The sequence below is a fragment of the Vanessa tameamea genome, chromosome 16 (assembly GCF_037043105.1).
Source record: "Vanessa tameamea isolate UH-Manoa-2023 chromosome 16, ilVanTame1 primary haplotype, whole genome shotgun sequence".
In the NCBI taxonomy this organism is placed as follows: domain Eukaryota; kingdom Metazoa; phylum Arthropoda; class Insecta; order Lepidoptera; family Nymphalidae; genus Vanessa; species Vanessa tameamea.
In genome coordinates, this window is record NC_087324.1 from 4,950,575 (window position 1) to 4,967,911 (window position 17,337).

Consider the following 17,337-nt stretch of genomic DNA (forward strand, 5'->3'; position numbering starts at 1 on the left):
TAATTTTTTTTCAATTAACAAGCTGAGTTACCATTGGTTAGGCAGATTCCTAAATAATTGAAATTGCAGATTAAACATTGCTAATTCATCAACAAGTAATGATATTGTTAGGCACTTATTGTTTTATAAATATGAAAAGAAATAATTTATTTCATAAATCAATCAATTCCATAATCACACACACACATACGTATATTATAATTAGTAGTGTGGTTGTATTATGGGAGAAAAATTTTGGAGATGGATTTTTTCTATGTTAGCAATCTTTATTTATATGAAACTAATAAATGTTTGTGTAACTTGTAAGAGTCATTTTCTAAGAGTTGTTTTATATGTAGTATTCCATGTAATATTCATATTTGAACCATTTGATTGTATTACCTTCTAATGAATATAAATTTATAATCACAATTTTTTATACTCAGACCATTTAACGGGGATTTCGTGTAATAATTTTAATTAAATAAAATCTGTTTGATAGTTATCAAGGTTATTGCTTTGAAAGTCAAAACTGGATTTGTGTATATTTATTAATGATCAAAAAGAAAACTAATAATTTTGAATTTAGCAGTTGTGTTTTAACTCGATCATAATAATTACGATAATACGGTTGCCAATTGATTGGGTATTTCAGATCATTATCCCTATTTAAATTTACATTAGTAAAAACGACCAATACTTTGAAAATCTGTAATAAGGTCGTAAATGAACTCAGTGATTACTTGGGCACGTTTATTTGTAAAAATTCGTTTCTTTATGAATAGAAATGTTGTAAATTTAAATACAAGTATGAGACACGCTCGTACCAGAAAAACGTAGTTGAATATAGTCATCGACCATGGCCAAAAAGCAAAAGAAATACCGGCAATTTACTTAAAATAAAAGTAAAATACTATGCGAAATTGCGATTTGCAAATGTTTCACCGTATCGAAATTGGAATGGGCGATAAGAACAAATTCTGTATTTTTAATGCTTTCTAATTACAATTTAAAGTAATTTTATGTTGTGTGCTTACATTATTAAAAAAATTGTCTCGTAATAAAAGACTATGTTTATCAAAAGAGGGTGTAACGTGCCCAAGTGCCAAGAAGCTGACTTACACTCCGGTCCACCCTCCATTGAGCACCCTCTTTATGAAATATAACAGCTAACTTGTCCTTATGGCCCGTTTCTTTAAAAGGGTTTCTTTAAGCTTATGTAAAACTTAAGGAATATTTAGTTTTAGTTACTTTTCACTATTTATTCTGTCATTTAACAATAAGTTATTGATATTATGATTTATTATATTGTTTTCATCATAATAGTATAAGGTTTTATATCGTTATTCGGTAGAAGTAAATATTTCGTTATAGAAAGAACTTTAATATGTTATTACTATAAGTATAATTATTGTGTCTTTATTAAACGAAGACTCGTTTCCGAAAAAATAAGTGATATCGATGAATTAATTTCTACAAAAGCAATCGATTATTTTATTTTGTTTCCGGTGGTAGGTTGATTTTGAATGTTATGACTTTATCTTGTTTTTGAAAGTATCACAACAAAGGTCAGTCGACCTTGGTCGAGTCGGAGGTGAAGTGCGGTTGCAGCATTGGTAATCCGAGCCTCGTGTTCCAGATGGGCGAGCGCGCGCGGCGAGCGAGCGGCCGCGCGGCGTCGGGTGACACGCGTTGCACGACGCTTGCGCCATACACCGGGTTCTCACTTGTAACGTAGGTATCAATATTACATATAATTTAAATAAGTTTATTTAAAATCATGATTTAAAGTCAATAATACATATTAAAACATTTTTAAAACTTGTCTTGTATGATATTTGATTTAATTTCGTCAGCATTTCTGACACATTCATCAGGCCAATCCTCCCTCTCAATGTGGTAGCCGTCCGAATCGACGCAGTAAGGCACATCTCCTGCGAACTGACTAGGCCGATAGTTTCCATTTGGCTCACAAACCTCAGAGACAGTCATGCCCTTTTCTGGGAAGTATATGTTAGTGTCGCGCGCGCAATCTGCAGAAAACAATAAAAACATAGTTTGAACTCTAAAGGCAAATTAAAAATATAATAAAAAAAGTTATAATATGAATATCAAAAATTTAATTAACATGTCGGGAAATAAACATTTTAATATTCTTAGGATTCTCATAAAATGTATTACATTTAATTTTGTAATCGTAATGTTCTACTCGCATATATAAACAAGATACTCGATATGATTTAGCCGAATTTTACCCTTATTCATTACATATTTATAAATACTCTTAATACAACTGCATGAAATGTATTAAGAGTATTAGTTTCATGTACAGTACATACACAGTGTTGCAGTACAGTACCGTTAGTTAGTACAATATTTTTTTTTGCGATTTTACTTTTCATTTACTTTTCATCCACCGAGTGCGTTGTCCTTCTATTGAAATAAAGTTAAGATCTAACCGACCATTTTACCGCTTAAAACTTCGTATAAGAATTACATTTCACGAATTTTACGTGCCCAATTCGGCTGAACTATTTTTTAAGGTTTCGTACAATGAAGAACTCTTATAGTTGTATCCGTCTGTCGCAATCGTTTCCCCTAATCGTTTCTTCAGTTTTAGAACAATCTGCACATCATTTTATAAGTATACTAGCTGAACCTGCGGCTTTATAAAACACAAACTTCCAACAACCGTTCGATCCCCTTAGAGATGGAGCATCGTAAAATCTGTTCTTAGCGGATGTTTACACCATGTATGGACCCTACCTGACAAATTTCAAGTTTGTAGGTGTTATAGTTACTGAGATTTCGTGTTTAATCAGTGAGTGATATTTCGCTTTTATATATATATATTATTCATATGGAGTTTCAGCCATTGTTAGTCGAAATTTTGGCTATATGGCTATTTGGCTAAAATCGATAATGTTTTTTGTATGTGTAACATTCTTCGTAGATTTAATGTTTCCCGGTAAATTTGTTTGATATATTTAACGCTTCAAATCGACGATTATTAAAATTTATTAAAAAGTTTAATAATTCTTAAATCAACATTACTTTCACACCAAGAACCTTCACAAGTTTTCCCGTCTTATTCTACCCTGATTTATAAATTAAGGCGCTAATTTGTCGTAACATTCTCAATCAAAATTAATTAAGTAGATGCAATTCAATAGTTTAAATACAAGATATGTTTCAAGTAAGAAACTACAAAAATACTGTACGCAATGTAACGTAATTGGATTGAGGTATTGATCGAAGTTGAATTCATTAGCATGTTACTGTTCTACCTTACCGTCATCACTTCTTGAAAATAATATTTTCACTCTTATCATAATTCGAGCTTATCTTAAATATTTCATATCGCGCTTTCCTTATCGATGAATATATGTGGCTACGTTACGTATGTAAACAAGTAAACTATGTTTTCCCTCGAACTCGTTGAACAGTTATATTTTGGTGAGAGATCCAGTATTGCGGCTCCCGCATTCCATCTGAGCGTCAACCGATTGAATGGAGTACAACATGTCGGGAATAGGGTCACGGTCGCAAACCGGTCGCCGAGAGTTCGCTCCGCAATGCATGTGCGCTAACGGTACAGCCATACATTTCCGCGTGTTTAAACTTATTAGCATATTTAATATATCAATTTATATCAATGTTATATTAAAGATCAACAAAATTAATATTAAATATTACCGGAAGTTAAAATTTTAAATATTTTAAAATAGTATTAATTCAATTATTATCAAGAATTATTTATGTGATGTTAAGTTCAAATAATTTGGTAAAAATATTTTAACAATAGTAACTTTCGTTACTAATAATATGAACCGAGGCGTTTGTACTTACTGCAATTCATTCCTCTCATTTTATTTACGACGACCTGCCACGAGCCTAAGATTTTGCCATCTCGACCGGTACAGTAGGCACTGAAAGTAAAGTTATATTAATTCTACGCTCCCGCTCCCGAATGAATGCTATAGACAAATTAATCTTACATTCCATTTTGAATCTGATACGGTCCGTAGCTGCCGTCGTAGTCGCAGGATGTTATGGAGTTACCTAAGAAAAAAGTTCCATGTTCCTCTTGTTCTCTCTTTATGGTGGCCAGCGAATAAACGATACTTTCGCATCTTCGTAGATAATTCTCACCGACAACTGTTGCACTATCTAATGAAAAAAGTTACTGGTGTTTCAGTTATATTTAAATGTGTTAATAATAAAGCTCACATAGAAGACTTTTCAGTGTCTCACCCCATATCACTGACGCTTCAGTGAACGTGAGAGCGTTCTATTTTGAGAGTACGTTTTGTTCACCCAACGTCATTATGCGACAATATTTAAGAAGATCTTATAAATAAAATAATGTTATTTCTTTCCTAAAATGAGATCCCTTTTGTGAACTGTATAAATTTAGTGAATTCAAAAGTTAAAAAAGGATTATTACAACATGGCAGCATAGCCATATCTGCTTCTGGCACTGGAGCTACTGTCGGTTGGCCAGAATTCGGGCTTGCACACCAGCACATGCCTTCATCACACTGCAGTGGTTCGTAATCTCCAGTGCTAGTACAATGCAATGTCGACATTTTGTTCCGAGATTTTTCTAATTCTTGTCTCCTGCGACTACAAGCTGAAACCAAATATTCAGCTGTAATTTTATGCTCCCATATAAAACCTCCGTTGGGTATTTTATAATTTGATTTGCAATATTATGAAGTTATAATGACGTTTTAGTTGTAATCGATGTTTAAGTCAAAATTATTAAAATTCTAAAATAAATCGCGTGTATCGGCCCTATTTGATAAATTAAAATTATAGGAGTGTATTTATGTTCTTTACGGTACTAGTAGATACGGTATTTAAAATGGATATTACATTAATGGAGTTCTATACATAAAAATATACATGGGTATAATATAAAGTTCAATAATATACTGTCATGTTTAATCCAACGGTAATTATTATTTGATTAATTTTACATTAACAAAAACTTACCACAAGTCATCTCGTCGGCATCCCTTCTCCACATTTGTCCAAATATTCTGTTTCCTTCATCATCGGAGCAGAAACACCTGTGTATTGTGTAAATAGTTGGTGCAGTGAAGCGTAGTTAAGTAAAAATTTTAATAAACACATAAATGTATCTATGTATATGTGAATTTCATGAAGTTCTTTGTCGTATTTAGACATAAAATAATTGAATATTGATTAATGAATAGTGGTAAAGTTTTTAAATTAGCAATAACCTTCCAACAAACAGATCGCCTTTACATTGTACGGGTGCATAACGTCCATCAGGTAAACAAGTGGACGGAGGTCGACATGCTTCTGCAGGAGTTACATCTGTATAAAATTATTATGACGTTATTTATGTTATATAAACTTTAGTACAAAACGTTGAAGCATAATTAGAGTAACGGCCTGCTGGACTAAGACCTTCTCATTTCTTTTTGTTTGGAAATTATTCTATTATGTTGCTCTAATGTGGGTTAGTGGATACGTATGTGGTAGATTTTCATACGGTACGTGCAGTTTCCCTTATAATGGTTTCTTAAACACTGAACGCGAAATGAATTATAAACACAAATTAAGCCTATGGAATTCAGTGGTGCTTGCCCGGCTTGAACCATTGACCAACGCGGATCAAAAAACGTTAAACTACTTTCTATACTTATAATATAACATGTCCTGACTGACTGATCATCATCGCCGAACGTAAACTATTAAATTTAAGGGTGAAATAGGGGTTGAAAGTTTGTGTCGAAGTCCATCATTTTTGAAGTTAGAACCAGCCTTCTCCAATAATGTTACTCGAGAATTTAAGATTTTCAAAATTATGCAACGGCACCAAACTAACAGAAACGGCACTCCATGCGTGGTATACAAAGAGGTCTTGAATTAACGTAATATTTTAAATGAATCTGTAATATAATCAACTTCTATGCGAGCAAAGCTGCGGGTAACAGCTAGTTTATTATATAAAATGTATGTAAATATAAGCATTATACAATTAAAAAGGACATGATTCTAAATTGCCTAGTAATAAAAATAAATTTGATTCAAGATATTGACATTGGTATTTGGCATATAATTTCATTAAATTGAACTAATATAATATTGTAGTATCCGTATCTCATCTGAACCTCGGGGTAAATATCGCATTTAAAATAGTAGGTAATTGATCTGTGGTATTTTTTATGGCTTAGGGAAGTACGATTCGAATTTCGAATTATATGTATTTATTAGATTTTCTTAAATCTATTTATCTCATCTATCGAATTGTCTCTGATTAAGTCACTAAAATATAAAAAGTTCGATTGTCGTTATTATTAACAACATTTTAAAACGGCTGGTTATATTATACCAGATTATTACCTACTATGATTATTAACGATTTTTCATTCGGAGAACAAATCATAAAGCAGATTAGAGGCAACTATAATAATGTTGATGTCGAATGAGCAAAAGGTTGTAAACTTTTTGTTAAATGGAAATATCTTGGCGTTTAAATAAAACTAGTGGGTCTCCCGCGAAACTTTGCGTTTATTCAAAATATTTTTTAGAAATTTCGAAACCTATGACAGGACTTATTTAGATTTAATTTCATTGTAAACTGTAAGTCGCTCATCTACATTTTGCGCGACAATTATGAAAAAAATAATATAAATGAAAATTTTAATTTCAAATATTATACATTAGTTCAGTTAGAATTGGAATTTGTCGAAAAAAATTTACTTTAATTTTGTATAAGTTTTTAATTTTTTTTCTTACACAGACGCTTATGCAGTACTATCTAACCGGCCGGTAAATTTTTCCGCTCTCTAAAATTAACTATTTGTTAAATTGTAACAATTTAGTAAATTGCAATCAAAAATCCTCTTTAATTTTCTGCACATCTACGACTGGAGCTCTTCAAAATGAGACCATAACCGATTTTTTATGTACAGCCATCGTCCAATAATCACTGGGACAGAAATCGACTTACGCTATTAATATATAAGATTCCCTGAATTGGTATTCGAATATAGAAAAATAAACATGTCAAAAAGATAATAAAAATGTAATCGATTCGATCTAATGATACAATCGATTACATTCTGGGGAAAATATCGATATATTTAAGTCATTGGAAATATGTCTATTTATTTGAAAAATATGCGAAGCGTATTAGTGACATTGTTGTTTAAGCCGGAAGCTTTGTTTTTTTTTCCTTTTCTATCAAATATACCGAGGGTTTCTCAAAGGTGATAGTTATGAATTATGAAACTACTTAACCAGCAAGTGTAGAAAATATAACATCTGTTTTTGCAAATTATGTTTTTTACTTTAGGTAGTTGCATACAAAATCAGATCATGTCCTTTGATCATGAAATAATTAACACCAATTTTCTTTTTGGCGGTTTAACTTAAATTTTGGAAAGCTTTGATATCACCGTTCATAAAAGTTATTTTACCATCAGCTCTTTTTATGCAAGGAAGTATAGAAAGGGCTATTGGTATATACATACATCTCCCTAGTCTAGGGTTGGGAGATGCACTAACTCCAATCCAATTAGGATTTTTGTTTGCAAGTCGGTTACTTGGGATCGTATAAATGAGGAAGTCGCTTAAACTGATATCGTATTTAATATTGCATAACAATTGTTGTTTAATCATTTTCATATTAATTAATTTTTATATATTAAAAAGTAAATATTTATAAAACTTACCAGTGCCATTATTATTATTTCCGCCATCAGTTATAAGTTTGCAACCTGGACAACAACCAAAAATATTAAAATTTTGAGTGAGCACTAAACCAGCCCCGCATTCTGTTTGCGTTAGGTCAGTCAAACAAACTTGGGCCACCTCACATTGAGAAGCTACCGTTTGATAAACCACACTTATTAATATTAAGAATAAAGTAATATGATATATTGTCATACTGAAGCAATTAAATGCATGCATGGCAATGCGAAGAAACAAAAGAACTGATTCTAGAATTGATTAGTTATTGTATGCTTATCGTTAAATGTTATCATCTAAATCTTATCGTACATACACTTAATTCTTGATAATTGTAAAATAACATCAAATACAATAATTATTGCTATATACTAAGTATATTTCCCAGTAGAAACATACCCACTTATATTATGTATTGGTAAAAAGCACTGGCTGTAGCATATTCTGTACTTAAAATATTTAAGATCATTTTGTTTTTTTTTTTTAAATAGATTATACTCAACGCCGTGAGTATGTGATTAAAAATGACATATATGTACTTATGTTATTTAGTAGTTTTATGAGTAAGGCATTATTATCAGCGCTATCGTTATCTCTGTTTTATTTCGCTGCAAACGAGGGAGCTAAGACGCGTCGGTCGCACTAGTACGAAGCGCCGACTACCTGCGTCGCTAGCGCTTATCTTATATTATCAGTTTAACATTTGAAAACGCGGCCTATTTTTCATATTTGTACTAAGTGACATGAAGATACTTTTCGTTAATTCATATTGGATAATTCCTTTTCCAGACTGGATTGAAGCGGCCGTACCGGGCTAGTATGGAGGAGTGCAAGAAACGAGCACAAGGCACTAAAGTTTCTAAAATTGCAAATATTTTTCAAGGAATGCCGTCAAGGGACGACGACGACATGCGCGGAAGTGATGTGACAGTGGTTCGAACTGAAAGCCATTTGGCGAGGTTTAATAATGCTAGAGCTTTATTTGAAAAATTAGGTGAAGAAAATCGTAATTTTCGAATTGAAAAGTCGCCTTCTGCGGCAGCTAGTTTTGCGGGAACAAGAGGCTTACCGGTGGTTCCTTCGCGCTCCCGTTCAAGTTCAGCGGGCTCTGTGAGTCCGACTCGGAACAATGCCACTCCAACATCCACTCTCGCACCAGCTGTTAATGGCGATCGCTTATCTAATGGTGCTACCCAACAGCCTCTACAGAAACCAGTTAAACCGAGTGTCCTTCCTAAACCTGAGAAGCCAGATAGAAGGTTTAATAAAGAACTGATTGAGAAACAGAGAAACTGGACGGCCCATTTTAATAAGTCACGACCGACAAGATATGAACAAGAACAAAGATTGGATTATAAATCAAGTGTTGGCTATCAAGACAGAAAATCGCCAGAAGTTGCAGACATACATGTTCCGTCACGAGTTTACTCACCACCGCTTTCCCCTGGTGCCGGTGATTCTCATATAGAGCGTCCTAGTACTCTTCCTTGTGTAGTTAATCGAGGTATACATGTTGCGAAGTCCCCTAGTCCTGTAAAAAATGTCGCTCCTGTATTACCTTCGCCTAGATCTAATAATAATATTTCACCTACAATAAGATCGGACATAATATGTTCACCAACAACAAAAAAAGATACTTCTAGTTCACCTCAAACACCCCAAAAGCCAGAATCGATGGAAAGGAAATGTGTAGAAAGATCTTCTATTTCGCTGGAATTTGAAAAAAGAAAAATAGACACAATAGATGAATTTGTTTCAAGGACTGAAATTAATTTACAAAATTCTAAAGCTACAGAATCCCCCAAAGTGGTAATGTCATCTTCAATTACACCGGATATGAATGTCGATACAAGTCCAAAGTATCCTAAAATACCACCATCGCCACCGATTCGTGCTCCAAAATCACCACCACCACCGATACCTGAAGAAACAAAAATACTAAGTGATACTTCTAAATCTGAAGAAACTGAAAGTAGAACCGTTTTAGAAATAGCAAATGATGATACTGATATGTCACAGAATATTTTGAAACCTTCGTGTATACCTTCCTTTATAGAAGAAGTAATAACGAAGAATGACTTTAATGATACTGAAACTTCCGTAATAGTTACACCCGATGTATGTGATATTTTATTGAGATCACCTGCAAAGAGTCAAGAGGAGGATGTGTTTGAAACGTTGTGTGGTGAACTTTGTAGTGGTGATTGGAACGAAAAACGTAAACGTCGATCTTCGACGCCCGAGTCGCCTATCCATGCAACTCAAGCCGACGACACACCGGGGTCTCCTCTTGCGACGCCGTTAGCTTCTCCAGTGCATAGCCTACCGTATTCTACATCTCCGGCGCCTGCTTCACCATCACAAGGTAAATTGTCATAAATATTACTTTATTAAAACTGTTATTGGTTCATTCTTAAATTAAAAAGTTAAATCATATCTACTCACAGTTGATATTTCGACGAATCAAAAAAAAAATCTCTAAATAAATAAGTCGGAAATCATTAAAAATATAACTATTTCAATGAAATTACAGCAAGATTCAAGGAACTATATATATATTTTTTTGAATTGTATTTTATAAATATTAACCATATACATATAATTCCTAAGAGGTCCTCAAGAGTCTAGAACCGGGGGATTCATGGAATGGAAGTTATGGTAGACGTTAAGCTTTTGGTTTAGCTTAATCTTATAAATACGACTCGCATAACATGACGAGGGTTTAAAAAAAAAAGACTTATATTACAATAAAACGTAATATAAGAACATAGTTATTTTGTTTAGGGGCGACAAGGTTGTGTCCTATAAGATTTCATAACATTTTCGAATCTCTCAATATGACGGATATCATGAATGTGATTCATTTGTTTTTGGTTATTCTTCAATCAGCTCTTTCTTCTCGATTTTCTTCAATGTTCCTTGTTTTTATTGTGGCTGCTTATAGTGTTTTAAGAAAAGGGGCTGTATTTCCCACATTGTTCGATAGTTAGTTAGGTAGTTGTGTTTGGAAATAATATCGGTAAATTGCCTATTCTTGAGGTCAGGTTTATCTCACTATCTTGAAATAAAAATGATTTTGTTGTGGGCCGGGATCTTTCAAATATGATACATATTTTATCGATATTTTACGATGCCCTACTACTGTATATAAAGTTTCAGCTTTATAACTAAAGAAATCGTTAATTCTCAGTATCACTACTATAACAACTTTGCAAAAATAAAACAGTCCATTGAAAAGTAATTTCAAAATATTAAATAAAAATTGTGAACTTGTGGGACGTAAATTAACCCAAGGAGTTGGTAAAAGTGGGCGTCGATTGACGTACGTTTGGCGGTCTCGTGTTCAGCGGGTTCAATGTAATATTGAGGAAGTCAAGGTATTTGAGTCGTTGCGAGAGTTGCGAGTCGATCCCGATTTAGATGCTCCGGCGCCGCCGCCTCCGCCTCCGCCGCGACGACGCAGTAACCCGAGCGACGTCGTCCTGCACGCCCTTCCCTAACCTCTTTACTTCACGTTACCAATTGGAACAATCGTTTTAACAATTCAATTTTCCACTTAAATCTCGCTGCCAATGTGACGTTTGTGACCGTGTTTATGTTATTATCGTCATGTGTAAATTATTTCATTTGAATATTATATAGTTCGGTAAACACGATAATGTGTTGTATGTTTTGAATAATTACTTCTTGACGTTGACGCTTGTGAAAGTGATCGTTGTCTTACCTACTATACAAGCGCAGTAAGCATATAGTCAAATACATAAGTAATTTATTGTAATATCTTTTTCGACATAGAGGTAAACATTTTCTGTTAAGAGACTCTTACACACTCGTGTGTGATTTTTTTATAAACCTTCTTTCACTGTCTCTAAGATAATTTTACCTTCAACTGACTCATATAACCATATTTTACGAAAAAAAAAATAACCATAAAAACAATAAAATAATGGCAACCTTATTTTAGTTATGAAATTCAAATCATTATTTTGTACTTAAAAAATAATAGAGCACTACCACGCCGCTTCGTAGCGCGGTGTGCAATAAATCAAGAAACAGTGGTTTTCTTTTCGAAAATATCATTGGATTTATAAGATTTCTAATTTAAATTTGACTTTTTAAAATTAGCTGAAGCGGCACAAATCGCAAGATGTTGTCGATATTAATAAATACTGTTTATTTTGAGTAAATAATACAGAAATATGACAAATCTTATTAAGTTAGAATAAATATCAAACTTTTTGTTGATCAATATTTCATTTTTATAAGGCAATGAGAACATTCAGAATGCGGACTTGGTTCATTATTCTGTGTTGAGGTATTAAGAACATAAGACGTTAAAATGATTGAGTGTTAGAATTGGTGTTTAATTGTGTAGTGTGAGTTGGCAAAATACGTCGTTTCGAGTTAAAAGTGAGTGTGAGTGTGCAAGGCGCTGCCGTATCTTCGGGCGGGCGATGGCGTGGCGATGAAGTCGTCACGTGCACACACCCGCGCTCGCACAACATGCGCCTCTGCGGATGCTGTATCGGTTAGTCAGGGAATCATCTTTGACATCATATCGATAGTGAGATAATTGCTTTACAGTATGAGTATAGCGATGACATGCGTCAGCTAATACCATATATAATATGTGCATTGTGGCTCCTGATAATTTACAGGACAGTTCTTTGATACATATGATTCTAAACAGTCGCTACAACTAATGTATTTATTGAATCATAAATGACATCATTTTGTTAATGTTTTTATAGAAAAGTTTAATTATGCCGGTATAATTATTTTTTTATATAATTTATTTAAATTTTGAATAAATAATTCTCACGTTATGGTTACGGTCATTTCGTACAACTATTATAACTGTTTCGTGAAATAGTATAATTATTAAGCATTTAATAAATTATAAAGCAAACAAAGTAATATAATATGTTATGATAATAATGAAAAGACTTACAGAATATTTTGTTTTAAACTATTGTTGATACAAATGATGGTCAATATTTATCTATACTCTGATATAGGTCGAGTATGAATGGATCTCGTTTTGTATAAGGCGCTAAGCCATACTAATATCAATCTTGGCACGTCGTCACACCATTCAGTTGACTGAACCTTTATTGCTAGAATGTTTTGTACGGACCCAATGTAATTAATAAACATTGTTTTTTACAATACTATTTGTTTTGTTACTGCATTGTATTCAGAAGATATACATACACATTGTGTTTATAAGATGAATGCATTCGATTTACGCACTACACATTAAATTTCTTTGTTTTTTTTTTAATTCTTGGAGATATTTGTCAAGAATTTTTTTTTTAGAATTTTGGAAATATTATGTCCTCTACGTGTAGTGTGATTTTTATAAAATAAAATTTATAATCAAACATAAAATAACTTTGAATCACATAATATAAATGATATACTTGTTAGTTTATTTATGCGTGTATTGCGTGGGACGTTTAACCCGTTTACATCATTTAGCTCTAAGATGAATACCAATTTAGGAAAGTTGACTTAATAAATAACGAGCGTCTCATTCTGTAATGGAATTTAAAAGTCCATATCGTGTGTTCTCAATTTAAACATTCATAAATAGTCTACTCGGCTCCGTCTTAGTTAGATTAACGTTTAGAATTATACCGTAAACAATGCCTGGCATGGCTTAGTAACTGTACCGAAGAATTAACAACAAACAAAGCGTCTGAATGTCGACGTTTATTAATTAGTAAAGTGGAAATGGAACTTCACTCGTTGCCTCAATGAGTTAGATCGCGTTCCGCTCCACTATATCGTTTTCGAAACAAATTTAACGTTTCACAAGTCCACTACGCACGATTTAAAACGTTTTTATATAGATATCGGAAAAACATTATTAAATGCATTATTTCTCTGAAATTATTGCCGTCATTATAAATTAACGATTATATTAATGTTACAATAAATCATTACTGTAAAATTAATTGAAATGTTATGACTTGAATACTAGATTAAAATAATAAATTAAGAATATTTAATTACAGGTTTTTTTTTGTTAAAGTGCTTCATTTCACTATAGTAAAATTTTTCTCACAGAGTGAAAGTAACGGTTTCGTTTGTCTTCATTTGAATAAATAAAAATAGGCGTGTGAATAGTTCGTATAACCGATTCTTATATATTCGAATCGGATGTCGGAACGCAATAGGCGGGGCACCTGTGGTAGAGCCGAAGATAAAATTAACTATGTATATTAACCTATTTTAATTTTACACACATTCAAGTCTGGATGTATTGCCATGCTAATGTTCGAGTACCTACTTTATCCTATTCAGTTTATCTTTCCCCTTCACATACGTTATTTTGGCTTATAGATGCTAGATAGTTATAGGTTAGAAAGGGTCCTTGGACTCGTATTACGTTTCATTTACATTTAAACCGATAACGTACACAATTGATGAGCGATAATTTGTTATCATGCTCATTTTGACAAATGAGTTATTTATTATTTTTGGTAGGTGTTTTCGAATGTCACATGTATGTATAGAGCTAATAATATGGTTTTCGTATTTTTTAAATTATTTTATCTTAACCGATAATTGCGGGTTCAAACCCAGGCAAGCACCACTGAATTTTCATGTGCTTAATTTGTATTTATATTTCATCTCGTGGTCGGCGGTGAAGGAAATGATCGTGAGAGATCAAATGCAAGTTGCATTTGACTAATTTCTTCGATATATTTATATTAAAGTAGATCTATATAAATTAACTTACATGGTTCTCAGTGGGCGGAGATCGCAAGTCATCGGAGACGGAGGAGGTGGCGGGTCGCGCTCGCTCGCGCACTTCGAGCGTGTCCGACGAGGGTGGATTCAACGAACCCTCGCCGGAAGTGGTAGCACGGCTAAAGCCTGCCGACTATCGCGACCCGCAACCGCCGCTCACCAGCGACATACGGGACGCGGAGCGCGCTAGATCCGATCCCGATACGCTTTCCGTGCTGCAGCAGGTGATTAAATACTTCTTACAAAGCAAAGTCTCCAAAGGTTCCAAGAATAAGTCTTGTATGTCTTCTAATTGGGGCATTTTTCAGCGGTAGTCTATTCGAGTTGGATCCACAGACTACCTAAAAGTTTTTCTTTGTATTGACGATAAAGAAGACCATTATATAAGCTAAACATTACATTTTGAGCATGTGTAAATTTGCACCTTTGATATCAGTTGATATTATTTAAAAAAAAATCTCATTTGATAGTATACCTTAAATAATAGGTAAATTAAAATGTATCCAGTAAAACATTTTAATTAAGTACACTAATAAATTAATTTGTCAGTCGTTTAAAATGTTCCGTTTAAATTAATACTTACAATTTTAACGCCAATCATACAGTTGATTTATATATTTTATACGTTTAGTCCAAACGTTTTACAAAATTGTATTACACAATAGGTATTTTACAATATATTACTGTTTGCAATTAATAGTATTTATGAAAAACATCATATTTTCATTTAATCGAACGTGGTGTTGAATTGTTGGCTTATAATATATTACAAGTAATGCGGATGCACTTGTTTCCCTTCAGGAAACGTGCATACATTACGTTTTTACGGTGAATTTATAATACAATACAACAATAATTGTTGCAAACTTGGAAGTCACCTTTTTTGTAGTTTAATTTCATTCATAATTAACGCGATTAAAAGTAAAAACAAATTTAATATATGTTAATCGTTATAAAAAAGTTCATTTAGGATACGACTTGTTTCGAGTACAATTTTGAAATAAACATGCTGATTAGGTACATAGTTATATTAGTATTACGGGTGTTTATGATAAATCTTATGTTTAATACAACACATTATTTCTACCAACTCTTCAACTTTTAGTATTATAAAGTAGTATAGATTTTAACTTATAGATTGCGACATAAATCCTTTATAATTTTAATATAAGAACGGATAACATACCAATCTTGGCTATGTCTGTAGTGAACTAAAGCTATTTCTATGTTTCCATAGAATTACGTCGAATATTGCTTTTTATACAACAATGAAACAAAGTTCATTAAAAAAGTCATTATCATATTTGATAATGTTTTTATTTATAAATGTTTATATAAATATTATAATAATATAAGTATATTTTTATTTTACATGAGATATTTTTTAAAAAGAATTTGAGGAACATTAAATTAAATGGATCACATAAAATATTGCTATAATATCAACTACGATAGACTAATTCCCGAGGCAAAGTAAGACGCGCTTGCACAATCAGATTGAGACAAACATTTGCATAGCCGATAGCGATATTTGTCGAGCACAGGTACGCTGACGACAGCGCCGGGCTAAATTGGATGCTACTAAACTACCTCTATAAGAATCTACGCTACTGTCACAGGACTCTGGTGTAGTGGTAAGCGAGGCGAGTCAGGGCTCCATAGAGGTGCTCGATAAGTCGACCACCAGCCAATGGAGCGTGTCGGAGGAGGGCCCCGGCGAGGCGCGCGGCGACGAGGACAAGCAGCCCGACAGCATGACGCCCGACGAGGCTGAGATACTCTTGAGCTCCAGGTACGATACTGTACACCCCACTCTCCTCTTCTTCGAGATACACTTTTTCATTCCCACACTTCTCTCCTCTACACTTCCTTTTCTTATTTCGAACTAGTTTCGATTCGCGGCATCACCCGCGTGTTACAGGTGCCCTATATTCTTATCTGTACCCGAGACGACCTATAAATTTAATAATGATCGTTTGAGTAATTAAGACGTGAAAGCTTAACATACAAACAAACTCACTTTTGCATGTATCATATTAGTAAGGATGTTAAAACCCATCTCTTCCTCCTCTTTGAATGTTTAGAATTATTTTCTTTTGGGAAATGTTATTGAGATGCGGTGGACTGTATGAGATTTTAACACAGTATTGTAGTTTTGCAACGTAGCACATACATTTTGTCATGTAACAACATATATTAGTTATAAGTACATATATCAAAATTAAATGATTGTAAAATGTTTTGCATGTTAGTTTTCAATTTATGTTTTAAAATTTTGCATCATAATTTAAGTTATATTGTATACGGATATTGGTTCGATAAATGAAATTGTTAACTGTAGTATTTTGAGCAATAACAGCTATATAATGCTTCCCTTATCAGGAAAGGAATAAGTATATCCGTTTTCGGTAAAAGAAATCACGAAGGAATCGACTTGAATGAAATAAATGCGTAAATAATATTCTCAAGGTCAAGATTGAATTTGCAATAATTTTATTTTGTTGTGTTCTAAGACAATTTCATAAGTACTACAACATATACAAGCTTTAGTTATTTATACACACCGTATGTAAATTGTAATTTCTCTTTCGCACAATACTATATGATATTATGATTTTTTTTGTTGCACGCTTATTCTTTGTTTTCAAATCTCCACCTACGTGTAAGTATACTGTTTCTATGCTTTTTAGAATTAGTTAATTTTACTTGGAGCTTATTATTAAATGTTTGATTTTTATCATTTGCATGCTGCCTGTGCGCACAACGCTTCATTCTTGACCGCATTCGCAGTATTCTGGAGAAAAAACTTAGGTAAGCTTGCTATGTAATCTATGTCGTTTCCCTTCCTTTTCTATTTCACTTTTGATTTTC

At 33.1% G+C, this 17,337-nt stretch overlaps 2 protein-coding genes across 11 annotated transcripts in view; one reads left to right on the forward strand and one right to left on the reverse strand.

The window, feature by feature from the left end:
- Spn (Spinophilin) overlaps positions 1-17,337 on the forward strand; it is a 30,327-nt gene that overhangs the window by 1,894 nt on the left and 11,096 nt on the right. For 5 of the 10 annotated variants that reach the window (XM_026631182.2, XM_026631185.2, XM_026631187.2 and 2 more), the window contains exons 2-6: positions 1,619-1,713; positions 8,497-10,072; positions 14,467-14,690; positions 16,086-16,258; positions 17,257-17,277. In XM_026631182.2, the coding sequence (XP_026486967.2) occupies positions 8,527-10,072; positions 14,467-14,690; positions 16,086-16,258; positions 17,257-17,277 (1,964 nt within the window). In that variant the 5' untranslated portion in view covers positions 1,619-1,713; positions 8,497-8,526. Of the gene's footprint in view, positions 1-1,564; positions 1,714-8,496; positions 10,073-11,163; positions 11,505-11,930; positions 12,236-14,466; positions 14,691-16,085; positions 16,259-17,256; positions 17,278-17,337 lie in introns of those variants that run through there. The other 5 variants (XM_064217357.1, XM_064217359.1, XM_026631188.2 and 2 more) reach the window with 5 other exon arrangements.
- On the reverse strand, positions 1,780-7,956 carry LOC113394016 (uncharacterized). Its single transcript, XM_026631190.2, has 7 exons — positions 7,692-7,956; positions 5,229-5,325; positions 4,978-5,054; positions 4,427-4,612; positions 3,978-4,149; positions 3,829-3,908; positions 1,780-2,012 (listed from the first exon to the last, which is right to left on the reverse strand). Exons 1-7 carry the CDS (start codon positions 7,927-7,929, stop codon positions 1,795-1,797), a joined length of 1,068 nt encoding a protein of 355 aa, XP_026486975.2. The 5' UTR covers positions 7,930-7,956; the 3' UTR covers positions 1,780-1,794.

What these genes read in the sequence shown, in the direction of transcription:
- LOC113394016 (XM_026631190.2), bottom strand. Translation starts at nt 7,929, where the DNA reads ATGCATGCATTTAATTGCTTCAGTATGACAATATATCATATTACTTTA. An exon ending in GGCGATCTGTTTGTTGGAAG is followed by an intron (nt 5,055 to 5,228) that starts GTTATTGCTAAT and finishes CACAATACACAG; the next exon opens with GTGTTTCTGCTCCGATGATG. An exon ending in TATCAGATTCAAAATGGAAT is followed by an intron (nt 3,909 to 3,977) that starts GTAAGATTAATT and finishes CTTTACTTTCAG; the next exon opens with TGCCTACTGTACCGGTCGAG.